This window comes from Eumetopias jubatus, unplaced genomic scaffold (genome assembly GCF_037043125.1).
Source record: "Eumetopias jubatus isolate StellerSeaLion01/CBP00866 unplaced genomic scaffold, mEumJub1_p1.0 scaffold_10, whole genome shotgun sequence".
Taxonomy (NCBI): Eukaryota; Metazoa; Chordata; class Mammalia; order Carnivora; family Otariidae; genus Eumetopias; species Eumetopias jubatus.
In genome coordinates, this window is record NW_028274816.1 from 81,298,249 (window position 1) to 81,324,741 (window position 26,493).

General features: G+C 55.6%; 1 protein-coding gene and 2 non-coding genes across 3 annotated transcripts; 2 read left to right on the plus strand and 1 right to left on the minus strand.

The window, feature by feature from the left end:
• Window positions 1-2,470: 2,470 nt before the first annotated feature.
• On the plus strand, window positions 2,471-2,542 carry TRNAM-CAU (transfer RNA methionine (anticodon CAU)). Its single transcript has one exon. It is a non-coding gene; the product is annotated as a tRNA-Met (tRNA).
• A 275-nt stretch (window positions 2,543-2,817) lies between these two features.
• On the plus strand, window positions 2,818-2,889 carry TRNAQ-UUG (transfer RNA glutamine (anticodon UUG)). The gene has a single exon. It is a non-coding gene; the product is annotated as a tRNA-Gln (tRNA).
• A 2,736-nt stretch (window positions 2,890-5,625) lies between these two features.
• NARF (nuclear prelamin A recognition factor) lies at window positions 5,626-24,861 on the minus strand. The gene is made up of 11 exons (XM_028112661.1): window positions 24,730-24,861; window positions 22,971-23,051; window positions 20,871-21,014; window positions 17,969-18,101; window positions 15,637-15,771; window positions 13,223-13,341; window positions 11,765-11,894; window positions 10,618-10,681; window positions 9,613-9,750; window positions 8,783-8,940; window positions 5,626-7,157 (listed from the first exon to the last, which is right to left on the minus strand). The coding sequence occupies exons 1-11, from the start codon at window positions 24,754-24,756 to the stop codon at window positions 6,916-6,918; spliced, it is 1,371 nt and encodes a 456-aa protein (XP_027968462.1). The 5' UTR covers window positions 24,757-24,861; the 3' UTR covers window positions 5,626-6,915.
• Window positions 24,862-26,493: the final 1,632 nt, after the last annotated feature.

Consider the following 26,493-nt stretch of genomic DNA (forward strand, 5'->3'; position numbering starts at 1 on the left):
GCGTCTACACCGCTCTGGTGGCGAAGGCAGGGAGCGTTGGGTCATCACGGCCCCCCGCAGAAGGTGGCCGCCCCGAAGTCGCTACCTTCCGTCCCACGGCCGCGAGGGCCCAGCCGCCCCGCGTCCCGGAGCCCCTCCTAGGCCGCGTGTCCCGCCCCGCGACCCCGCCGGGCCCCTGATCCCCGGGAGGGCGCCTGGGCGCAAGCCGGCCGCGCTGCGCCGCGCCACACCGTCGAGTGCGCACGCGCCAACACACGCGCCTGCGAGGCGTGGGGCGGCAGCGCGAGGACGCCGCGACCTGGGCGTACGCGCGAGCACGTGACCGGCCGCCCACGTGACGGACGGCGGCGGGGCGGGGCGCCTGTGTAGGAATTGCGTCGTGGGAGGGGCTGGGCCGGCGAGTCCGAGGGCGCGCGGTGCCGGACGCGGGCTGTGACGTGGGACCGGGGTGAACCAAAGGGCTCCTGCCCGCGAGGGGGACGTGGCTTGGCGCCGACAGCGGCGCGTGCCCTCATCGGCGACCGCGCGACCTCGCTGGCTTTGCCCCTGTGCCCTCGCTCGCAGGACGGTCCCGGGACGGGCTCGCTGCCTGGCCCTCACCGTGGCGCGCGGGCCGTGACCCCAAGCGGCGTCGCCTGCCTCCGGTGGCCGGCCGCCGCCGCCGCGCCCGCGCGCCCGCTACCGCGCTTTCCAGTGGGCCGCTGCCATGCGAGCCGGCGCTAGGGCCCCGTGCCTTGTCCCCGGGCCGCTGGGTCCAGGGTCCGCCGTCCGGCACTGGGACGGCCGCAGGAAGGGCCTGATGGCCGTCTCTGGCTTCTGTCGTCCACCCGGTGGAGCCGTTCCGTCAGTCCCATCAAAGGTCTCCACCCACAGCGGAGGCCTTTTGGCGAGTTTTCCGGTGGAACGGAACCTTCTCAGATTCTGGGCGCCTGCCGGGAAGCCCATCGCGCGCTTGGGTTCGCCCGCAAGGCCCCTTGACTCCCACCTCGGGTCCCTGCGCCGCGGCGTCCGCACGGTGTGCTGCTCGGAGCGGTTGCCCCGTCTGGTCCTGAGGCCGCCTCTCCGTCTCCAACTGACCCGTGCCGGGATTTGTCCGTCTCGACGGCATCCTCAGGACCCTGCGGTGGAGGTTCCGGCACCGGACGGCCCTGTGGGTGCGTTTCAGGGAGCCTCACCCCTGTGGCGCTGCCAGCCCACCCTGATGGATGCCCCTTGTGCCCCGCGGGGGTGTCACCGGTGCCGTGGAAGCCGCGCCAGCTGCCTTTGCCCGGGCCTCCGCTTCAGGTCCTCCTTCACCCGCACTCGCCCTTAAACGCCCTCGGTGGTCGCGTCGTAGTCTGAGGTCAGGGCTGTGCCCCCCAGTTCTGGGTGTCTTACGTTTGCTTCCGGGCTCACCTCTTTTCTGAGACGAGCCAGGCCGCTGGAGGGCAAGCGAGCCAAGGGGCTGCAGCCAGTGGGAAGCCCTGGCGAGGAGATTAGAGGGGAGGGAAGAAAGGCTGAGTACTCAGCACTTCCCGCCGGCGGGTGGGCTGACGCTGCGCTGAGCAAGGCCACTGCTCCTGTTTGGTGGCCACTCCATCCTCAGCGCTCACAGGGGCAGGAACTGCTCCCGGGCCTCAGCATCCCGACTGCCCAGGGCAGTGGCTAGCCGTGGAGTGCTTACCGGCCTCCTTGAGCCCTGCTCATTGAACTCCCTGCCGCCATGTCCTCTGAGCATCCTGGCTGACATTCAGCCTGACCTCGGCCGCTTCGGGCCGTGTGTCTCTTTCCTGATGCTTCTGTTGATTTGCGAGAGGAGACCACTATCTACAATGGCAGGTTCCGTACATGCTTTTTACTTGAAAAGGTTCAACATGAAAGTTTTTTTTTTTTCCCTCAAAGGATTTATATCCAGAATGTTCTTGGGGGGAATAGTTCATACTTCTTTGAAAGGGCAGGGTTTTATTTATGTTTTTTTTTTTCAAATTATAAAGATGAACAGCAAGGTGTCCTAACACTCGAAAGCAGTTTTGTATTGGAGAAACAACTTTATAGGTCACAGAAAAGAAGTAGACCAAGAGAAGAAGTAGAATTAAAAGAACAGTTTATTCATAATCGTGTGAACTAGGAGTCATTTTCAAATGATGGGGATAAACATTGTTTTCGTTCCTTTCCAAAACCCAACCATCACTACCATATTACAGAACCTGCCACCACGGCCCAGGGACACGGACACTCTGGGCTGTGACTGTTGTGTTTCTTGACTTTTTTGGTTTTTGTTTTTAACAGCAGAAAAGGACATGAGTTCAGAGATTTCTTTCCACAAGAAGCTGAAGGAGGGAAAACCAAAGTCCACTTTATTTGTCAATGGGCATTTGCCTTGCCCTATTCCGGCCCCTGCAGGAGCCTGCCATCCTCATTCCCCTGGCCTGGAGGGGCTGTGACCCCCAGACCTATCACAGTCAGGGCCTGGCCAGGTAGTGCCAGGGGAAGCAGAGTGGCGCAGTGGAAGCGTGCTGGGCCCATAACCCAGAGGTCGATGGCTCGAAACCATCCTCTGCTACATGCGCATCTTTTCCTGGGTGGTAGCCTGAAGACCTGTTCTGTCCCTGTCCATTTCCCCATCAGGATGTGCAGGACTCATAGCTGCAGCCGGTTCCGTGGTGTAATGGCCAGCACTCTGGACTCTGAATCCAGTGATACGAGTTCAAGTCCCGGTGGGACCTGCACCACGTTTTGGTCCCCCTCCCCCTTTTATCTCTTGATCCCCACTTTGGTGTCCCTTCTTCCAGGTGCGCTCAGGCCAAGGGTGGCCCCACAGTGGCCCTGGTGTCTTGTGGTTCTCTGGTGTAATGGTCAGCACTCTGGACTTTGAATCCAGCAATCCGAGTTCAAATCTCGGTAGAACCTGCCTCACCTGTGGCCCTTTTGTGCCCCCCCCCTCCCCCCCCTCCAAGTCCTCAGTAGTGGGCAATGCAATCGTCACCAGGACAGTCCGGTACCCTCCAGATCAGGGTCTCCTCTTTTGAGCTCATGAGGAGACCCGGGGTTGCAGCCTCCATTTTACCCCACTGGCCCCTCCATGGTCACCTGTCACCTTTTCCTTGCATGTCCACGCACCCAGGACCCCTCTTGTCCCTGTGCACTGCTGCCTGTGGCTCAGAGGACATGGTCTGGTGCAGGGAGGGTTGACTCTGAAACCTCTGCCCTCAGGGTGCATGGGGGCCCGGGACTCTTCTTGCTCCCGCTCCTAAGCACACCTCCCCAGAGACCTCCAGGTGAGGACCCTTGAGCTGGGCTGTGTGGGTGGCTCGCCAGAGCTCCTGCTCCTTTCCCAGAGGGAGCACATGGATTTCCTGATCTCTTGTCTTTTCAACATGCACTTCCTCTCTCTAGCTGGACTTTAAAAAAGGGAGACCAAAAGGGGCTCATACTGTCACTTTCGGGAAATGTTGAATTCCTTTTATTAGAGCAGATTTAAGAGTTCTGAGTAAAGGGCCGGGAGCCTAACTCTGCATCTGCTTCCCTTGTGACCTTGGAAAGACCCTGCCCTCTTGGGATATCAGCCTCCTCATCTGTACAGTGAGGAGAGCTGGACGAGCTGGTCCCCTGGGGTCCGTTCCAGCTCTGCTGCGCAAATGTGATTTCAATCCTGCCCGACTGCTATGGGGCCCTGGGCCCCAACGTCCTCCTCATTCCGATTCTCCACTTGTCTTTGTGAAAATGGGCTCATGTCCCACTTGGGGCCCCGGTGAGGGCCCAGAGGAGCCTAGCTCCCCACACTGGCTCACGTATTATGACAGGGGCCTATTTTGAGGCCTCCTTGGTGACATACTGCAGTTATTTCCCTATTTGTGCATAAAAAAATCTATGTTTTAACTGCCTCTCGAATCCCACTGTTTGGATATACAATTACTAATCCATTCTCCACCAAGGAACCTCGTTAGGTGTTGCAGGTTGTTTACTCTTAATGCAAACGTCCTAAAGAATGTCTTATACTTGGGCGCCTGGGTGGCTCAGTTGGTTGGGCAACTGCCATCGGCTCAGGTCATGATCCTGGAGTCCCGGGATCGAGTCCCCCGTCGGGCTCCCTGCTCAGCAGGGAGTCTGCTTCTCCCTCTGACCCTCCCCCCTCTCATGCTCTATCTCATTCTCTCCCTCAAATAAATAAATAAAATCTTAAAAAAAAAAAAAAAGAATGTCTTGTACTTGCCCACTGGGCACCTGTGTGCGGTGCTGCTCAGGGAAGGTTCCCAAGAGTGAAACTGCTAACGGCTGGGTGGGAGCCTGCCCTTCTCACGGACACCAGTAACCAACTCCTAGGTCTGTGTTTATGTGTACGTATGTGTTAAGTGTGCATACCTGTGTGTCTGTGTGCATGTGTACATGTGCAGGTATCTACGAGGATGTGCATGGGTGTGTATTCAATTTTCAAGTCAGTCTTCCGTCCTGGCACTTGCCCGTTTTCGAAATGTCTGGCTTATCCTTATTCAGAAAATAAGGTTCCAGTCTCTGTCCAAAAGGACATCATAGGCTCTGCTTCCCTGAACACGGGAGTTGAGGGTTCACTTGCTTTAGACAAGCGCTCTGGCTGGCTGGGAACAAAGCCAATGCCTGTGTGGAAGGAGGTGCGTCTAAGTACCAAGGTTGGGCCCCCGAGCTGAGGGAGACCATGTTATTGGCCAAGTGGCCTCAGTTTCCTCACCTAACACATCCAACCTAGACTCAGTGTGAGTCAGTGGTCTTTCCACTGTGGACAAGTGTCCAAAGTCTGCTGCTCAGCTTCGGGCCAGCAGCTGAGGCCACAGAACAGCCTCTCGTCAGCATCGTCACCTGAGGGCCTGCGACAGACAGTGCCCTTGCTCCATACCCTCGGCCAGCATCAAACTGATGGTGTAGGCAATCGGAGTTCCATTCCTCACTCACGCAGAGCTGAGGAGGAGGGACCGGTGTCTACACTGGTGGGAACTGGCCCAAGCTCTAAGGCCAGGTGGAAATGGCATTAAAAATCTGGGCTCTGATATGGTCCAGAGCAGAGCACTGGAGGGCAGAGCTATTTGCCACGATGACCGACACGCATGCAAACCTGCTGGACACGTTCCCGGTCTGCTAGGTGGTGACTCAGAGTACCGTAGCCCTGATAACAGCATGCCTGGGGAGTGGCCGCTGGGTGTGATGTCAACCTGGGCTCACCCTGTCCTCCTCACACTGGGACCCACTGCTCACTAGCAGACACGCTGTAGGCATCAGCCCAGCCTGGCCATGGGGCCGCCCCCTCTTCTCTGCACGTTTGGCTGGAGTCAGGACGAAGGTGGCCATGACCCAAGATAAGCTGTGGAGGAGACCCAACAAGCCGTGGGATAATGCCCGGTCTGTCGGGCTCTGGCCACTGGAGATCTTTGCTGGAGCTGGAAGGGGCTGCTTTTGAAGCAAGAGGAACTGACCGCACACTTGGCTGGTGGCTTTCTGGGCCCACTGAGGAGACACAGGAGGACAGTTCTCCTGCTCTGAGCCAGCCGTTTGGCTGGAGAAGGGCAAGGTGAGGTGAGGGAGGGCGTGGCCTGTGTGACATACGCATCTGTCGCAGAGCGCACCCTGGCCCCTGGCTGGGAGGAGCACCAGGTTCACGGATTCTCCACACACAGACCCATTCTTCAACTGTTTATTCCATAATCAGTTACCATAGAGGATGAACCCGATTATGAACAGACTGAAAGAAATACACAGTTTCACACGATACCCAGCTACCACCTGGACAGGTACCCCGGTCCAACACAACACAGAACACGATGAGGGGAACAGAGCCTGCGGAGGCTTTATGGTGTGGAGGGTTCAAGAGGAGCATCATCACTCGTGTTAACAAAATCCAAGTGCTTTGAAAATCCAACTCCAGGCCATTGGCAGAGGTGTTTCATTTCAAGGACACACCCTGATGTGCAGCGCCATTATTCCGTACATTTCTGGCTGCTTTGAGCCCTGTTTGTGGGTCAACTGCTTTCCCTCTTCCTCCTTAAGGTGTGCTCATGGGAGCAGCACGGGCTGCAGGAGGAGAGCCCCTCAAGAAGCACAGGCTGCGGGGAGGCATGACCGCAGCAGGATCAGGAGGGACAGAGGTGACCGCCTCTCGATCGCACGGCCTGGCTTACACGGGTGGCCCGTCTCTGTCCTTCCAACCGTAGGTACCTGGCAGCCTTGCCGGGCCTCCCCGCCTCACGGTGAGTCCACCTCAACGGCTGAATGAACAGGTGCGTGTCTGGGGCCTACAGCACCAGCACCCACAGGGCCCCCGGGTCAGCGGTCTGGTCCCGGGAGGGGCTGCCACCTGCCACTCTCTGGCAGCCCAGCAGTGAGAGATGTGGCCCACTGTGGCCAGAAAACCTGGAAACGCAGATTTGTGTACCAGCCCCTGATTCCAAAAGGATGCAACTGACTCACATTCTGGCAAAAACATTTCAGGAGAAATGTAAGTGGGTAAAAATAAGAGCCGAATGGGGCAGGCTGTGGACCGCGGCCCCACATGCCCTGCAGCGGCCCGCCTCCTGTCATCTCACATGATCTCTCTGAGGCACATGAACCTGAACTTCTGGGGTCCTAGCTCTTCACAGGACACGTTTTGGATTTTTTTCTAAGCCTAAAAGATAATAGTTTGTCTTCACTCTTGTTCTTTGGGATATTTTTCAGTCTTAAGATAAAAGGATACAGAAATTGGGGCAATCCTCCTCTCATGTCAAAATAATCCAGTCGCACACGTCACGAAGACATAGCACCACATCAAACAGCGAGGGAGCCCCCAGCAAACAGGGGTAGATAATTCCGAAAACCCAGGTAGCAGCTGAGAAGCCGAGCGGTTTTCCTGCAGTGTCTCCGATGCCCTCGCTCCGCCGCACCTCCCTCCCCGGGCAGCTGACGGAGCCTGCCTCCCAGCCGGGCCGACCTTTACCACTTGATGTCTCGGCTGACCGCAGGGAGCCCTGGGCCCTTGTACATGGTGTGCAGGGCCTCCTGGACTCTGGGGGAGTCGGCCCCATCCAGCCACTCCCGGTACAGCTCCTGCACATGGGCACTGGTCTCAGGGGGCCGCACAGGGATGTCCGCGTAGATGCCTTCCATCTGCCGCAGCAGTGCCTTGTCTGCACGCCCATCCTCAGTCTGGGCTTGGCCTCTGCCGTTTAAACACCCTGAAAGACAAACAAGCACCTTATGCTTTTCCTCCTTTTGCTTTAAAGGGCATGGTTCTGGAACAGGAAAGGAACAGCAGTGGTGTGCACCACCATGGGGCCAGAGCCTGGAGCTGGACTCTGGATGCGTGGGCCCTGAGGCCTCAAGAACCCCAGGTGACAGGCGCATAGTCCCTTATGCTTCCGATTCTTACCTACATACCTTATCCAGAAAACGTTTTTTTACCTAAAAGGGAAGTAAGCTGCCAGCCTCTAGAACTGGCTGGCTGTGTATGCAGATCTGGACTTTCAGAAGAGCAGGAAGACTGCGAATGGGCAGCCACACCACTAGCATCTCATAATGCCTCTGGGCATGGGTCCCCAACTGGGCGGGACTGGGGACGGGGCGCGGACCCATGACCCCACACCAGAGCCCACGCATCTGAGCACCACAGCCTAGATAAAGGGTCCAAATCCCACGTCCTAGTGCTGTTTACTCTCAAATGTATTCAATAATGGCATGATTTATAGGGTTAAGTTGATTTAAAAGAATTTATAGCAAACTGCCACCCTGGCCAACCGCTCTCCACTTGTCCCTTGGCAGTACCCACCAGCTGCACTTTTTAAAAAAAGGATTTTATTATTTTATTTAAAAAGATTTTATTCATTTGAGAGAGGAAGAGTGAGAGAGAGAAAGCACGAGCGAGGGGGAGTGGCAGAGGGAGAAGCAGGCTCCCCACTGAGCAGGGAGCCCGACACGGGACTCGATCCCAGGACCCCAGGATCATGACCTGAGCTGAAGGCAGACACTTCACCCACTGAGCCACCCAGGCGCCCCTCCACCCAGCTGCACTTTTGATCTCAAATCTCGAAGACACTCAGCCATGGCAGGTGACCCCGCTCACTTTCCCAGGGAGCCCACTCTCCCAAGGTCTGCTCCTGTCCTCAGACCCCTGGCCCTAGCTCCCCCGCTGTTAGGGCACAGGTGAGTCTGCCCGGCCCCCGCCCGTGGCTCAGGGGAGCTGGACACCCTACCCCCTCCACCGCAGACCCAGCTCACCACTGCCTCCTCACCCTCACTGTGTCAGTTCCTCCACACCCCCATAGGCCCTCCCCTGAAGCTGGCAGGTTTTCGCCAGCACCCTGGCCATGCCTCCTCTCCTTAGGCAGGCTTGAATCTTGTGGGCCTTCCCCACTCAGCAGGGCACAGGTGGCCCCACAGCCACCTGGAGGCCATAGCATCCTCTCCCCGGACACCCGTACCTACTCCACCAGTAAGTGTCTGGCCTCTGCTGTGGGACCCCTGCCCTGGTGCCTCTCGTTGGTCTCCCCACCCCCACCCCAATCCATCACTCAGGACAGAACCTGACTACAGGTGGGGCCATCTGAACCAAGATCAGGCTCTCAGCTGGTGCCACCCGAGCAGCGGCTCTTCTCTGGGACTATGTCCCCAGGGGTGTTCTAAGGGGACACCTGGCTCTTCTGCTATGTGGTGAGGGAAGGAGAGGGACCACTGTGTCACAACCACCAGGGCAGCATCCACAGTCCCACAAAGCTGTCAGAACTGAGCAAGGCCTGGGGTAGCCCACGAGGGCCTGCTTCCTCAGGGGATGTGGGGGCAGTGTGGCCCAGACCCTGCATCTTACCCCCGGGGCAGGCGAGCACCTCCACGAAGTGGTACGGGAACCTGCCCTTCTTCAGTTTCAGAACTACGTTCTGGACGTTTCGAAAGCCGTACGCAGCAGCGAAGCGTAACAGAACCTCCCCATTCTTTTCAAGGGTGACCTCCTGGAAGTCTTTGTTTCTGTAAGATGAACACAATGGATTTTTTTTTTTTTTTAAGATTTTATTTATTTATTTGACAGAGAGAGACAGTGAGAGAGGGAACACAAGCAGGGGGAGTGGGAGAGGGAGAAGCAGGCGCAGGGAGTCCGATGTGGGGCTCGATCCCAGGACTCTGGGACCATGACCTGAGCCAAAGGCAGACGCTTAACGCCTGAGCCCCCCAAGCGCCCCAACAAAATGATTTTAATCTAGAGTCCTTTCTCTATGGCTGACAATCATTTTCTTTTTTTTTTTTTTAAAGATTTTATTTATTTATTTGAGAGAGAGAATGAGAGAGAGAGAGCATGAGAGGGGGGAGGGTCAGAGGGAGAGGCAGACTCCCTGCTGAGCAGGGAGCCCGATGTGGGACTCGATCCCGGGACTCCAGGATCATGACCTGAGCTGAAGGCAGTCACTTAACCATCTGAGCCACCCAGGCGCCCTGACAATCATTTTCTAATCTAAGTTTGAAATGTTAGCAAAATGAAACACCTGAATAAAAACAAGGCTTTTTGGTCTTGGCTATTCTAAGCCCTATAAATAAGACAGCCCCCCACCCCAGCTCACACACACGCACACACCACACACACGCACACGCCCCTTGGTTTTGGGCAGTGTGCCCTGGACAGCAGTGCTGACCGCACAGGCAGACCTCAGGGTGCGGTAGGTGACCTCGCCCACGTCCTCGTCAAACAGCTGCTTGGCCGCGTGTCTGAAGACGTGCGCCAGGTACCCGTCGGAGCTGGCTCCATCATGGCGCCTCACCTCTTCCTCCTTCGGGCCTCCAAACCTTGCCAGGCAGAAGAGCAACACCAAGTAGGAGTCAGACTGCCACAGGCTTATGATCCCCCGTGAAAAGAGAAATTCTTTACAGATATTTAGACTTCAGGCAAGAATCTCACGTTACTGAGTTTTAAAAAAATCAGCACAGGCAGTCATCCGTGACCCCCGATGCCGAAGCAGCAGCCGAAGCCCCACTCCGTGCACTTGGCTGGCTACTCCCTTCTCTGCTGCGCCATCAGCGCGTCCCCCAGACCTCAATACTTGGGACACTTGGGACAGAGCTGGGAATCTGAGGGCTACCTGAGAGCATGTGCACGCGCCCCAGCAGGGACAAGAACAAGCACAGGCACTGAAGCCGCTTCAATTCTATACACCTCAGGGCAGCCTTCCACGAAAGGGCTGACTGCCGAGCAGCCCGTGCTCGCCCTGCGCGAAGCCCGAGACATGCATGTGGTAGGAGCGCTGGTCGTTGGTTAGGGTTACCAGGACAGAACCCTGGCCTGCTGTTCTTAGTGCAAAGGGACTGAGGGAGCTGCTTTTCCCCAGAGGTGACCCAGCCTCAGGCAGGTCCCGACACACAATGCCAGGGAACCCGTGGAATTCAGAAGTGGAGGGTGCGGACGTGTTAAATATCCCCACGGAAACCCAACTCCCCACACCCCCAGTGGGTGGCACTGCACACCAGGGCCCGCTCATGTTCCACTGGAGAGCTGGAAAGATGGCCTAGGGTCGTGGTGGGGGCTGAGCCACGACACAACAAATGGCAACCCCAGGTCGGGGGGGCCCCCACACCCCCATTTCTCTGCTACCCACGGCCTCATCATGAAGGAGGGAGCCAACCGACAAGGTGCCCCTGCCTGCAAAAGTCACTTACAGAGTGTCAACGGCAGCATCTTTCACTGCCAGGTCACTTTGCTCCATTATCTGAACGATTTCACCTACAGACAAAGAATAGGCGTAAGGCACCATGGAAGGACCTACCCAGCCCATGCCGGCAGGACATCACACTTCCTTAGGAGCTGCTTCTAAGATTATCTCCCCCACAGGAGCTTCTGTTAAGGTGACCTTGGGCACTGTCACTCTTACAGAGAGGAGGAACCCATCTCTAGCGCAGCATAACACTAATATGTAAAAATTCTGATAAAATGTAAGAGCAGAGTCCAATTCCTCCTTTTGCCCTTGAAACAAGGGATTTTGCAAACAATCTCTCCGTGTTTTTGTTTCTGAAGCAGAAAACTTTTGTGTATATCTGCCTATGGACAGAGAACCAAGACACAGTAGCTGCATTTACATAGTGTACGGTGGTGTGCACAGAGATGAACTGAGAATCAGAACCACTTTCCTACTTCCCTTTACACCAGGGTCCCCAGAAACCCTTGCTGGAGACAGCGAATGTTTACATCAACTGCCATGGCATTACATGCACACAAGATGACTCAACATGTGAGAAAAACAGTAAAACTGATTCTGCATTCAAGAAAGAGGGGCCTGCCTATGGTTCTCATGAAAACCCGCCATTTACCAGGTAAGCAGATGCCCTCCTGTCTCCCTTCCCCTGGGGCCTGTGCGCTGGGGGCCCTTCCAGGTCTCAGGTCAGGGGACCGATGCCCAGGAGTCACTGCCCTCGAGGGCCTGAAGCGCAGCCGCTCGGGGTTATCAGACGAAAGCCACCCCTTGACAGCAGCATTCCGCTGAGCGGCTCTCGAGGGCGCCAGAGAGTCATTTCCACCCCAGCACACAGAGAACCTGTTGCAGGCTCTCCGCCAGGTGCACTGGGCGGGGGCTGCTGGCAAAGTCACTGGAGCACCACCGGCCCCAGCTTGACTCTAAATGAGAAAACCTCACTGTGTTGCCTGGTGCATGTTTGCTGTCGGCAGCGTCCGTCTCATAGGGGACTTCTTCACGCCGTGCGAGCGCTGCCCCCTCCGCTTGCCTGCAGTCAAGCCCTCGGGGGTCCTGTCGTGACCTCAGAGGACGACCAGCCAGAGGCCCCAGTCGTACCCAGCACACCCACCCCTCACCTGAGGTTAGTACGCAGTCAGCACCCCGGGAGCCGTGGGAAGCTGTGGGAAAGTCTTCTCGAAGGGCCTCCAGTTTCTTATCGTAGCAAGGAGCCACAATAACATGGAAAATCTTGTCGGGGGACAGGTTCTGGGGAGAAAGAGCAAACCCTGCTTGGGGCTGTGGGGCTGTGGGGAAGTGAGGAGGGGCAGCTGAAAGCTGGCGCCCACAACTACCCCCCGCCCAAGGTGCTTTCTCACGTGCTGAGGCCACTCTGGACCTGAGCCCAGCCTCCTGCAGACCAAGCCGTGACCTGTGCCTGCCTCGCAGCTGCACCATCTCCCACCTCGGGGCTGAGCCACCCAGAACCCGGAAGGTCCAGCAGCCTGAGACACCAGGGAAGAGCTCAAGAGAGCTGAACCAGCTTCCCGCCCCCCAGACCTATGCACACGCTGACCAAACACCACTAAGGAAAGCCACTGCTGGACTGTCGTCCGGGCTGGCTGACCCTCCAACTTTCCGGAAGCTTCCCAAGTGACACCTATTAGGGCAGCCCCTGTGGTGCCTGAGGCTGAGCTGGCATCAGCAGCCACATCAGCAGCTGGAAGTTGCCGAGTGGCCTCTGTGGTGAGGCCTCGGCAGAAAGGCCCTACTTGGGGCAAAGCCCGAGGACAGTGCCCGGCTGTCCCTCAGCAGGCCCACAGGACTGGTGACCCTCAAGGACTGGCACACTCCTGGATTCCCCCAACAGTGGGGGCGGGGCAAGCACAAGGGATAAAGTCCCAAAGTTCATTCTTCTGCCCCCAAAGTGAACAAGGCTGTCAAAGGAGTGTGGCTTCCTGAAGCGGCTTTGGGTCTGTGGGGTCCCCATTATCGCTGTGTTCTCCAGTTTCTCCAGGGCCAGACCTCACTGGTTCCCTGGAGAGATGTACCCTCTGACTGAGGGCTGTGGGCACTCTGGCAGCTGGGGAAGCGACCACAGGAGGGGGCCACCTCATGGGCGCCACTGGGGTGTCGGGGACCTCCGGAAGGAACCAGGCCTGGCCTCTGCCAGGGTTCCTGAGGCGGCCCTGGATGGCATGCGGGGGGTCTGAATGGGGGCCTGCAGTGGGGAGGGACAGCACAGGGGCCCGCTAAACATGGGGTGCCACCCACAGGGGGGACCCAGGGCAGGTGAGGGACGTGGGAAGGCCTTTAGGAGCCTGGCTGGGAGTTTTCCCATCATGTGAAGGCAGAAGTGGCTAAGGGAGTCGCATGCCTACTCACTGTGGTCTAGGGGACAGGCCAGGACCCCACACAGGGCCTCCTTCATTGCAAGCATCTCTGGGGGCAAGGCCAGCCACCCCCCACCGCCCCTGCCTTACCAGGATAGACAGTGTTTCCACTCGGTCTAGGGCCAAGACCACCCTGGATGTGCCCGGTGGGAACGTCCCCATCTCCCAGCCCATGTGCTGCCCTCTGGGAGGTAATCAGCTTACCTGCCGTCTGGCGAAGTAATCCTTTACCAGAGAGCCCATGATCTGTTGGGGAGACTTGGCGGTGCAGAGGTGGGGGGTAACAGGGTGGCCCAGCACCCGTTCGGCGTATCGGACCCAGCCTGGGGAGAGAATGGTCCCGTCACCTCCTCACAGTGGCTTCCTTCTCCCTTCCGTCACACACGAGGAATTCTGAGCTCCCAGACCCCGTCACTTGAGGTAAAGCCAGACACCTCCTCATGTGACCTCCCAGGGAATTCGGGCACCTTGGGCCCCAAGGACCCTAGGTGCATATGCCCTAGACTGGAAGATGCCCCTGCCAGCCCTTGACCAGAGAGGATGGAGTGGAAGGAAGTGAAAACTGGTGCACTGGATCCCCCCAAAGAGGAGGACAAGTTTAGAGGAGCATCCTCCCAGGGCACTGGGCCCCACTCGGCTGCAGAGCTGTTCTTGTCAGAAGCCACAAAGCCCACCCAGCTTTACTCACCTATTGGAAGCTAACAGCGAACAACTGCCCACTTTTTAGGGCAAGGACAGAATTTCACACGCCTGGGTGACGGTGAGAAATAGCACACATGCTCCACGCCTAAGTGCGCAGCCTGGTACTGAGCATTTCCTGAGTCACCGAGGGCCGCTGTGCCCTCTGGGCTCACCCCTGCTGCTGGGGTGTCCAGTGGGGACATGGGTCAGAGAAGACCTGCGGGAGCCAGAGCCCACCTCCTTCACCTCCTGGGCATAGCCTGGCGAGAGGCAGACACCACGGACAGGTGTGCACACCACAGCATCACGGGGGCGCACAGAGGCAGAGTGAGAAGCTGCGCGTCAGACCCCAGGGACAGCCAGCTGCCTTCCCGTGACCACTCCTGGCCAGGAGAGCAGCAGGAGTGCTGGACGACGTGACAATCCCGTAGGAACAAACTCAAACCCCGTAGCCATCACCTGCATGTAGGCCTGAGTGTGCAGAGGAAACGTCTGTGGTGACCTACAGAAGCTCCTAGGAGAGTGGTCCCTGGAGGGACTCTGGTTTTTTTTATTACCATATGATGTATTATTTGTTTCAGAAGTACAGGTCTGTGATTCATCAGTCTTACACGATTCACAGTGCTCACCATGGAGGGACTCTCCTTATCCCTTGCCTCTGAACATTAAAAACAAAAAACTGCCAAAAACAGTGGGCCTTTGGGGGCCCAAGGCCCCACGCACCGTGAGTCTGGCTTGGCAAGGCCCTGACCACTCCAGCCTCACTACCAGGCCGGCACCTCCAGACGTGGCTCTCCAGCAGATGGCATCTCTGTGCTGCAGGCAAGCTGCTGTGGGCTGGCCAGGGGCACCACGCAGCAGGCAACGGTTTGGCAGCAGGTAAGGGCCGGGGCCCACTTTGGATGCCCAGCCTGTGGGGCAGGGGGCCGAGCAGGGACGGGGAGGAGGAACCAGGGTCCCAGGGTCCAAGGGCCCCCGGTGGCCTGCATCTGAAACCAGACAGGTTAGCACTTTCCTGAGGAGCCCTCTGATCAGGAACTTGTTACTAAACGCTGCCCGGGGGCAGACACACCGGCCTGTGGCCTGGACAGCCCCTGCTGGCTCCCATGGAGACACGAGAACGGAGAAGTGACTGTGGGCTTCCCAGCAGCATGGGGGTGACAACAGCACTCACGTCCTACCTGGGCGCTGGCCCTTTCCTATAGAACTGCAGACTGCCCCCTCCCCCTGGCCACCACTGACAGGACGGGACAAGAGGGGATGTGCTTGGAGAAGTGGCCTGGCACGAGGCACCCAGGAGCTCTGTAGAGGTACACCCCACAGGAGACATCCCTCAGTCTGTGGGCAGCAAGTGCACCCCAAGACCTACGAGCCCTGCATGAGAAAGCCATGCCCAGTGAGCCAGCACAGAACTGCCCACAGCCCTGATTCTATCTGCCAGGTCAGATCACCTGACCTTGATGTTGCTTTCATCTCCTTACCCTGTCATAGGGAAGCAAAAACAACAATGCTGATTGTAGACAAGGTTTAGTTTTGAACCAAATCTCACCTCATGTCCCTGAACTTGAGAAATGACATGAACCTGAACCAGTTATAGTTCTGACATACTTGGGTATAAAGAACTCCCGAGGGAAAGTGCATCATCATCTAGGAAGAACATTCTAGAAGCTCCAAACCTACACTTGAAGAGCTCAAGACCCTGGATGCAGCAAGTATCAGGCCAGATGCGGGGAGGGGGGGCGGTGAGGTGGGGGGGGCTCTGGGGTGGACCTGCTGGGGTCCCCACCAGCACTCCACTCCCTCCTGGTCTAGGACGCCCAGGGTGTTGGGCCTGTGACCTCTGACCTCACCCATCTCTGCTCCTGCCCCTAATGCAGACCCGTGAGAAATGGTGCCTCTGGCGCACGGAGGCGCGGCAACTGGCCCTGGGTGCTCACCTGGACAGGCGGAGGTGAGCATGGGCAGCGCTGGCTCTTCCTCGCTGTGCTGCTGGTATCGACGCACGAATTCTTTCTGACTCTCCAGGATGCTGAAATCCGCTGCTATTGTTGTATCGAAGACATAGTGCACCCCTGCAGGAAAGAGGGTACGCTGAGCTTCTCGTCACCTAACAGAGGACCCCTGGGAGTCTGCAGACTCCACAGGCACCCCCGAGCTCTGTGCCTCCCTCTCACCTCCTTTGCACCAAAGCTGCATAAGCCCAGGCCTGTGTCTTACCTTTTCCTTTAAATAATAAACATGGATCATTTTTCATAAGAAAATACGTATGTTTTCTCTCTTGCTTCCTCTCGTTCTATGTCTATACTTACGTAAACACCTCACGGTAGCCATAAAGTTAACGGAAGATTACAAGACACCAGCAGCACTCTCTTCCAGTCAGTGGTTAGATTTCGTTCTGTGATGATCCTTGGTATCTTTAAATAAACTGGCAGCCCTTACCTTTCTGATGGCCACAATTTTTATGCTGATTTGTAACTAGCTATCTTTTTTCTTCTTTTTTAAGCTTTTAGCATTTTTTAAAAAAGATTTTATTTATTTGAGAGAGAGTGTGCAAGCAAGGGGAGGGGCAAAGCGAGAGGGAGAAGCAGACCCCGCACTGAGCACAGAGTCTGACGTTGGAGCTTAATCCCAGGACCCTGAGATCATGACCTGAGCCGAAATCAAGATTTGGAGGCTTAACTGACTATCCCATCCAGGTGCCTCTTTTTAGCTGTTTTTTAAAAATAAGTTTTCTTAATACTGGCACATAAACCTGAAACAAAACATATACTTTTAATAATTTTAACAAAGTAGATTAAATAACCTTATTATCTGCAGCCACACAATTTTTCTTAAAAAGAAACATTATAATGTCTAAGTATCATCTTAAACTATTACCTTAAGTGAGTTTTCTTATGGATATATTTTACTAACATATAATGCCCAACTCTTTACTTTAAAAAATTCTCTCCCCAAATAGGGCCTTTCACTATGAGAAGAGAGAGTATCTAGGAACTTTGGTAAAACCTGAAGCTTTTTCAGATCCCGAGCATGAAGGAACGACTACAACCATGCTCGTAGATGTGGCCTAGTCTGGCAGCAGGCAGTGCGTGGAGAAACCAGTCCATGCCAAGTGCTTTAAGGAGCAGGTATTTATTCCAAGTGTCACCTTATTTTATTAGTAATCCCCCACGTGTTTAGGTCTTTAAATGCCACTGCAGGGTGCCTGGGTGGCTCATTTGGTTAAGCATTTGACTCTTGGTTTCAGCTCAGGTCATGATCTCAGGGTGCTGGGATCAAGACCCATGTTGGGCTCTGTGCTCAGTAGGGAGTCTGCTTGGGATTCCCTCACCCTCTGGCCCTCCCCCGGCTGACGTGCTTGCACAAACACTCTCTCTAAAATCAATCAATCAATTTAAAAAAAGCAGCCACTGGGCGCCTGGGTGGCTCAGTCAGTTAAGTGTCTGCCTTCGGCTCAGGTCATGATTCCAGGGTCCTAGGATGGAGCCCTGTGTTGGGCTCCCTGCTCTGCAGGGAGTCTGCTTCTCCCTCTGCCTCTCTCTCTCTTTCTCCCTCTGTTTCTCATGAATAAATGAATAAAATCTTAAAAAAAAAAAAAAAAAAAGAAGCCACAGCAGAAATATCGAAACTCATGTTGGCGAGTGCCTCCAGTCCTCCTCTCCTGAGCCCGCCTGGTGGTCGTGTGCTTGAGGACACCCCGGGGGGCAGACCCTGCACAGAGGGTGGGGGCTCGGGGTTGGGCAGTCTAACAACAGTGGACAACACAGAAGCCTTCTCATCGCTACTTTGGATGGTACCATTCCAGCTCATTCCCATCTGAGCTCTTGGGCATATTTGAGAGGGACTATCTTCCTTTTTTGTGCACAGGAGACAGCCCATTCCCTCCCTGCTCTGCTCTTCAGAAAGCATCCTGGGAAACCAGATGCCGGTCATCTTGCAGATGTGGCTCTATCATATGCCCTCCATGGGCCGTGGGAGCCGGGGCGAGACCATACTCCTCAGCGAGCGCGGGAGCCTCCTACATGTCCCTGCCACCCCATCACCTGCTGCTCCTGGAGGGCCAGCCACAGACATCACACAACACCCGTCTGCACAGCAAGGGGGTGAGGGACGCCTGCCTATCGCGGGTCAGAGGCAGGGTCCTCTTAGTTTCTCGAGGTGCCTGTGGAAGTCTGGTCTAGGCTGTGCCCCTGGGAGCCGAACTCTGGAGACACAAAGGGCAGCTGTAAGCTGGCCTTGTAGACTCACAACAATATCAAGGTGCCTCACCCAGACTTTTGAGGAAGCCGCAGAGTCTTCTAGATGCATCAGTCACACTGAGGCGGAATTTGGCAGCAAAATAAGGCAAAGACTGAGGACACACCGACACTACCAGCACCTTGTGCTGTGAGGTATCACACTTCTGGGAGAAAAAGAGAAGAGTGTCACACGTGTGGTGACTACACAGAGTGAAGTAAGACACCGTGATAAAAAATCCAGTCAAACAGAATGTAGTAACTGTTCTATGAAAACACTGATAAACTATACATGCACTAGCAAGTATAATTAAGGAAACAGAAAAAAAATTAGGATTAAAAAGTGTGACATCCCAAGAGATTTTGTCAATTTTTAAAAACAATACTCTATCAATAAATGCGAATACCTGAATGAAAGTGGATAATTTTAAAGGAAAAAAAATTACAATATTGGCCCATAAATAACTAAAATGACCCAATAACAATTTAAAAATACACACACACCAATATATTTCAATTACAACAAAATACATACACACTGAAACAGTGTCCAGAGGTCTGTCCCCAAAGAGGCCTCAATCCCTGGTCATTCTGGCAAACTGTAGAATATATATATTTACATACATGTATACATATATGTATGTATGTGCGTGTGTGTCTGTATACATACATATACAAATATATGTGTTTTATTTTTTTAAGAAAGAGAAGAGGGAGCAGGGGGTGGGGCAAAGGCAGAGGGAGAGAGAGAAACTTAAGCGGGCTCCACGTTCAGCACAGGGCCCAATGCAGGGCTCGATCTCATGACCCCAAGATCACGACCAGAGCTGAAACCAAGAGTCAGAGGCTTAACTGACCGAGCCACCCAGGCTCCCCAAATTATAGGATATTTTTAAGGATTGGATCATTCTCACCTCCTATAAACTGTTCTAAAAAATACTGTGTGGGGGGCGCCTGGGTGGCTCAGTTGGTTAAGCGTCTGCCTTCGGTTCAGGTCATGGTCCCAGGGTCCTGGGATCGAGCCCCGCATCGGGCTCCCTGCTCAGCGGGAAGCCTGCTTCTCCCTCTCCCACTCCCCCTGCTTGCGTTCCCTCTCTTGCTGTCTCTCTCTCTCAATTAAATAAATAAGTAAAATCTTAAAAAAAAAAAATTCCTGTGTGGGATGCCTGGGTGGCTCAGTGAAGTATCTGCCTTCGGCTCAGGTCATGATCCCAGGGTCCTGGGATCGAGCCCCGCATCGGGCTCCCTGCTCGGCGGGGAGCCTGCTTCTCCCTCTCCCTGCCACTCTCCCTGCTTGTGCTCATTCTGTCTCTCTGACAATAAATAAAATCTTTTTTAAAAAATGCTGTACAAACATGAAACCACAAGGCTATCAACATCCTGAGACCAAAACTGATACTGGCAGCTCAAGAAATCCCTACAAAGATATGAACAATTCATCACTAACACAAGGGACATAACCCAGGAGAGCAGCATGGGCAAGGATGCTGGCATTAGAAAGTCTCCCACGTGACCCTCTAACCTGGAGTTTAGGGCAGATACAGGATTACCATGACAGAGCTGCGTGGGTCAGACGTTGTCAGCAAGTTAGTAAAGGGGAAACCTGAACAGTGGTATTTGGGGGCAAACCTTCCACCACAGGTCTGGGGATTGGTCTGGTCTCACCGCTGGGGCGTGCAGGCCCAACTGGATATGGGAAAGACGGCATGATTCCTGCTTCTGAATGCATCCCAACAGAAATGTGGAAGCAGGAATTGGGGGAGAGTGTGAATCAGTGGAAGCAGGAATCGGTGAGTCCCAGTTGCTAACAGAAGAGGCAGGGCAGAGGGTGGTCTGTCCCCAGCTCCAGAAGCCAGACCCAGGGCTTCCAATCCTTTTATCTGATGCCCTGCCAGGGAGGTCTCCAGGCCTCACTCCATTCTCACTCACACGTCCCCTCCCCTGAGGGAGCTGCTTTGTGACCAGCAGGGGATCAGACTGAGCCCAGGGCGAAGGGCAGCAGAGCAGAGAAAGGGAAATTGCGGTGTGATTGCATGAGCAGCTGGCTCAACCAACCCAGAACCTCCCCTATGTCCAGTGTCCTGAAATGACCATTTCTTTGTTCTTTATGCCAGTTTCTGTAGCTGAAATGCTGACTGGTATGCATTTCTACCAGAAGTTTCTACAAACATCTACTTAAGAGTAAAACTTCTCACTGAAGTCTGAATCCAGATGTTAGTGTGGGGGGAGCTAAAGCCATTTGTTCGGAGGAGGACAAGCAAGGGCAGGCGGGGACTGCCGCCCGCTCGCGGACCTCCCGGCGGACCTGACCACCGGGAAGGGGACAGGCACAATGCTGGCAACAGAAGGACATGTACTTGTCTCCGAGACCGTGACCTAAAGATGCTGATGTGCCGGGAACACGCCACAGGGGTGGTGGCGAACACGCACAACACTGCTCGGCTCTGTGCTCTGTGCTGGGTGCCCACGTGAAGCCACAGCCCTCACGCACTCTGCCTCGCTCGGGCACACAACTGTTACCGAGACGGCGGTGGGGGCTCCCAGCAGCACCTGCGCTGCTGCGGGCAGGGTGGGTATGCGAACACTTCCCGAGAGCAGCCGTGAGCGAGCGGCAAACGCAGGTGTGCGCTTCAGCCCCTCTGCCCCACCGCCCTTCCTTTCACCTGTCCGAAGCTGAGTGACACGGCTCTACAGGACAGCTGAGGGACACAGCCTTGCCCCAGCCCGACAAGCCCATCAGACCAGAGTCCTGCCTCTGGGAACAGACTAGGGACCTCGAGTCCTACCACGTCGGTGAGGGAACGTGACCCTGGGCGGGGGGCTCTAGAGAGGGCTGACGCCGGCAAGGGACGTAGGGCCAGGGCTGAGGTGTGCGCGCCGTGCCCAGCAGAGGCTTCCATGCCTCACCCCCCCCCGCCCCCCAGCAGGGGCCCTACCTTATTAAGGTTCAGAACGCGGAAGAAGTCCTTGGCATTCTGCTGGGAAACCTGGAGCCCTTCCTCAGCAGTCACACAGCTGTCACACGCCAGGCAGTCACTCAGAAATATCTTGGCATCGGCCAACTTACGGAATTCTCCCTTCTACAAAAGAAAAATGTTTTGGTCTGATTCTTCAATAAAGACTCTAACATGTGCTTCTCTAGGGAGAATGACAGCATGAGACCAACACAGAACATGGACACTTCGGACAACACAGAGCCGGAGGGCCCTAGAACAGGCCACAGGGACACCAAGGAGTCACACGGATGACAATCCAGGGTTGGGGGACAGCACTGTCACATGGTGGGAGAGAGCTACACTCGGCGCCTCTCTGCCCTACGTCCCCTTCTGTGCTACCCGTGGGGACTCCCACTCTCAGTCTGCTCTGTACCCCCTGGTAAGCTCATCAAGGCCCATGGCTCCCCAAGGAAGCTGGTAGCCCGGCTTCAGGAGGTCTGAATGGGGCCCAAGAGTTTGCACTTCTAACAAGCTCCCAGGTGGGTCCAGAGCTGCCACTTGGAGGGTCTGGAGCACAGGGCCTGGCACACAGCTGGGGCCCAGCAGATAATGCTGTGCTACCCGGAGAATCCTGGCGCTCTGTCCCTGCAGAGGTCTCCCTGAGCACACTCTGCGCCGTTCCCAGGACTTCCTCTGTGCCGTGTGCTGTGCACCACACAGTCCTTCTTTCTGCAGGCTCTCCTGGGCCGGGTCTGGCCCTCCCCACCTGTCCTGTTCCTTCTGCCCTCTCCTGTCTCAACATGTGCATTCTGCAGAAGACTGTCCACCACCTTCTCTCTAATCAGCCTCACTTCCCAGAACAGTGTCAGCTCCCCCAGCCCCCAACACCTCTCCAACCTTCACCTCCAGCGGAGCTCTTTCCTTCCCCAAGCTCCAGACCGCCATCCCACAGGGAGCTCAGTGTCTGTGGAACTCAAATTGCACTCAGCTTCCTGCGCTGCATCCTCTATCCTGCTTTTGCCACTGTGGTGGACTGCCCAGGCCCCACCACCCCGTCTCCCAGGTCCTTTCCCTCATTCTCCCCTGCTCTAGCCACCTAAAGCCAGCTGCCTCCATCACCCGCCTCTCCCCCAACATATGATCTGTCCCCTCCCCCAGACCACTCTGTGCACCCCTCCTCTGACCTGCTCACCCTACTGGGGTGCCGCCCACTGTGCTGGCAGGACGCCTGCTGAGGCTGTGCACACACCTTATCTCTGCGTTACCACAGCCCTGGGAGAGAAGGAACCCAACTCCCCAGGTCACCGATAAGGAAACTGGGGCTCCCGGGTTTAGATGTCTGTCCGAGGTGATGAGGCCAGAGGGTAGGTGTGGGAGGCGCCAGGCACTCCCTGCTTCTTCTGCCTTTGCACCCCGGGTGCCTGCCTCATCTGCTGCTTGCCAAACCCTACAGCTGCCAGAGCACGGAGCTGGTACAAGAGGGACTACATCAGTCCTGTCAGTCCAGACCTTGTGTCGGGGTCACCAGACTAAAGTGAAACCTGCTGCTGTCCACGCTGCCAGCTCTCCACTATTGAAGTCAGTACCAGTCCTTTCCAAGGGAAGAGTGACCTCCCCTACCCAGTAAACTTAAACCATCACCACTAGCTAAGGGGGATTTAAACCCTCAAGAACAGAGTTAGAGAAGAAACCACTAGAAAAATAAACTTACAGGATCATGACATTTGAATTATTTTTTAAATTACCTACCTAAACTCCCATTTTACAGAATGAAACTTTTCATTAAAAAAGTTGGAGACCTAAATATGATACCATTATTTCTAATCAATGACTGAAGATGATATTTTTCTTTGTTCTTTACACTTTGTTTTGGCTGGATGTACTCTGAGAACACTTGCTTTTGGGCACTTCTGTCCCAAAGGTCACATGCCTAGGAATGACCACCCTGCATGCCCACGGCAAGCCCCCCCCGCCCCAGGGCGCCACTTTAGGATCTTCTTTCTTAGAGCAATGGTGTGCCAGGGACATGAGCCCTCGAAGAGGAGAAAAACAGCCCCAGCCATTTACTCCAGGCTAATGCAAAACTGAGAAATTACTTGCCTCTCCATTCTCCTGAGCCAGACTTGGTACATCAACTGAAGCATTCTCTTGGTCCTCGGTTTTTGTTTTCTTACTACATTCCTTGAAAAAGCAAAGGAACATATAAAAGTACTTTTAATCTGATCCTCTCAACTTTAAAAGATGTATGTACACTCTGATCCGTTAACCTCCTGTGTAGAAATCCTCTCTACAAAAACAGAAGTACCTGGACTTGTGGACACACATGCACACCCTCCTCTACCCGTCCTTGCAGTAACTAAAAACTAGCAGCAACGTGGCCTTCCACCAACAGGTAAATCAACACCGACAGCCTGGATACTTGTTACATTTAGAATACGATGAACTAGAATTATGTGTAATGCTTTGAAAATGTATCTCTGTAAAATGTTAAATAAAAAAAAGAGAAAATGATGGAATATTTACATGATCTAATTTTTGGAAAAACAAGCAAAAAATCCCCATCCCCACAACGAATGGCTCTTTATGTCATCAGCCCAGAAGCAAGTGCGGAAGGCTACCCCGGTCACTATGGTTACCCACATGGAGCGAACGGCCAGCCCTGTCCGTCCTACATTCCTGTTTTGTTACTACAATCACGTAAGTTGTAGAACAACTCCTCAAAAACACGTTTTGATCAGTTTCAATCATCCCCATCAAGAACTGTGCTGGCTATGACTGCCCTGAGTGGTGACAGAAGTTTGTTTTTCTGGGTTTGTTTGTTTTTCTGCCCCCCTTTGGCTTCAAACATATTCAGAAAGGACAGACAAGTGCACCGAGAACTGGAAAGACCCAGCACGAGCCCAAAGGTAACGTGACTACAAGGCACCTGGAAACGAAACCTGACCCGCAGTGGCGCCGGGCATCTGGCAGGTTCAGCGTCCGCAGCTCACCAACCACCTGCAGTCGCCCTGCACCCAGTAAAACCCGAACCAGTTGTCACACAGGAGACCCAGTCTGCGAGATGACGCGGACGCACAGGAGCCCGGAGCGGCTGATTCCGGAGACGGGGGACTGGGGGCCGGGGGACCCGGGACGGCGCCACAGCCCGCACCGCCCGCTCTGGGCACCAGGGCTCCCGGAGGCTGGTGACCGCAGGCAGCTCCGACCCCCGGCTCCGACCCTGACCCGACCTGACTCCCTGACCTCGAACGGCCCCGACCCCGGCCGGACCGAACCCCTGACCCCCAGCAGCACCGACCCTGGCTGGATTGACCCCCTGACCCCGAGCAGCACCGACCCCGGCCGGACTGACCCCCTGACCCCCAGCAGCCCCGACCCCGGCGGACTGACCCCCTGACCCCCAGCAGCCCCGACCCCGGCCGGACTGACCCCCTGACCCCCAGCAGCACCGACCCCGGCCGGACTGACCCCCTGACCCCCAGCAGCCCCGACCCCGGCCGGACTGACCCCCTGACCCCCAGCAGCACCGACCCCGGCCGGACTGACCCCCTGACCCCCAGCAGCCCCGACCCCGGCCGGACTGACCCCCTGACCCCCAGCAGCACCGACCCCGGCCTGACCCCCAGCAGCACCGACCCCGGCCGGACTGACCCCCTGACCCCCAGCAGCACCGACCCCGGCCTGACCCCCAGCAGCCCCGACCCCGGCCGGACTGACCCCCTGACCCCAGCAGCCCCGACCCCGGCCGGACTGACCCCCTGACCCCAGCAGCCCCGACCCCGGCCGGACCGACCCCCCTGACCCCCAGCAGCACCGTCCCGGCCGGACCGATTCCCGGCCCCGAGTGCGCGGGGCCCACCTTCCGCGTGCAGTGCTCACACTTCATCTGGAGCGGGGCAGGCGGGGGGCCAGGGTTCGGCCTCAGTGGAGCACCGGGAGACTCGGTCACAGACGCCCGGCGCCCGCCGCCCTTTGTTGTAGTCACCCGCGGCACGGCACCACCCCCAGCGGCTCCACTTGACCAATGAGAGCGCCGGGAAGGGGCGGGCCACAACACTAAACCAATAGGAGCGCAGATGGTGCGGTGCGGCTCCCTCCCACATGTCTCCGCCTAGGCCAATGACAGCCCCGGGAAGGGGCGGGCCGGGCCCTGGAGCCAATCGGAGCGCGCGGGGGCGGAGAGCGGCGGACGCCCGGGAGGCCCCGCGGGTCCTCTCGCCCGTTTCGACGGCTCGCGGGTCGGGGGCGCCACGGGGCTGACAGGCAGACCCTCTCTAGGAGGCGACCCTGAGTTGTCCTGGGGCTCCTGGTCCGTCAGCTTGGCGCCACCTTAAGCCTGTCTCCAGACTCCGCCAGGCCATCGCCATTGCCGCCCGGAGGCGCGTCACGTAGGCCGGGCCTGGCGGTAGTGCGCACGCGCGGATGCGCACCACGTGGCGCCTTGGTGGCGCTCGAAGGTGGGTGTGAAGTAGAGTCGACTAGATGTTCTCAGCAGGTGTGTGGATGATCGGGCGCCTGCTTTGCAAATAATGAGTAGTTACTGTTTCTGGGAGAAATGACACCAGCTGCAGGGTTAAAACGAAAATGTTTAACTCATAATAATGAAATTAAACATTTTATAAAATCAGTGTCTGCTCTTTGCAGGATGATCAGAAATGAGAATCATGCCTAGGAAATTTCATTGGACCATAAGAAAAGCAACTGGTGACCTTAAAAATAAAGCTGCCAGTCATTTTACCAGCACATTGGGTTTATTTGGGAATAGCAGAGAATTGCAATCCAGACCAGGCTAGCTACACCAAAACCATAGGCAAGTCGGGAGAACAAAGGAGAGGCGCACACTTCTGTAGAGGAAAGGGGGGTGTTGGGAGGGGCTGTTGTAAACAAAAAGGCCGTTGGAGTAAAATAGTGGCTTCTCGAGGGCTGAGCTGTGACTGCCTCTCATTGACTGTCTTGTTGCCTGGGCTTGAGAAAACCTAACTTCCTTCTGCTGGGGTACTAAAGTAGTGGCTAAGGTAGTATTTACCTGCAAGGTTCCTGCTGGGTCTGCAGTTGAGAACAGTGTTGGGGGGAGAGCTTCCTTTGCCTGCTCCCAACCCCTCCTAAAGGAGCTTCCCTTGATTCAGTTTCATAATTTATAGTGGTTCATTCAGCTTTTTACAAATGCATAAGTTAAAATCAGAAGGTCTAACCCCTACATTACTCAAATGTATGTTGGCACCTCTCAGAAAACACATTCCCTCAATTTTCGGCAGGAATACGAGGATAATTTTAGGTTGTCGTTTGTATATTTCTTGTTATTGTTTTAGAAACATAACCACAATACCATTAATTACCATGTGTGAAAACAAATTACAATTACTTAATTTCATCAAATATGTAGTTAGTGTCCAGGTTTCCCTAAATTGATCCCTTTTTTTTTTTTTTAAAAAAAGATTTTATTTATTTGATAGAGAGAGAGTGAGCGCACAAGCAGGGGAGGCGGCAGGCAGAGGGAGAGGGAGAAGCAGACTCCCTGCTGAGCAGAGAGCCTGATGCAGGACTTGATCACAGGATGCTGGGATCATGACTTGAGTCGAAGGCAGACGCTCAACGGACTGAGCCACCCAGGCACCCCCCCCTT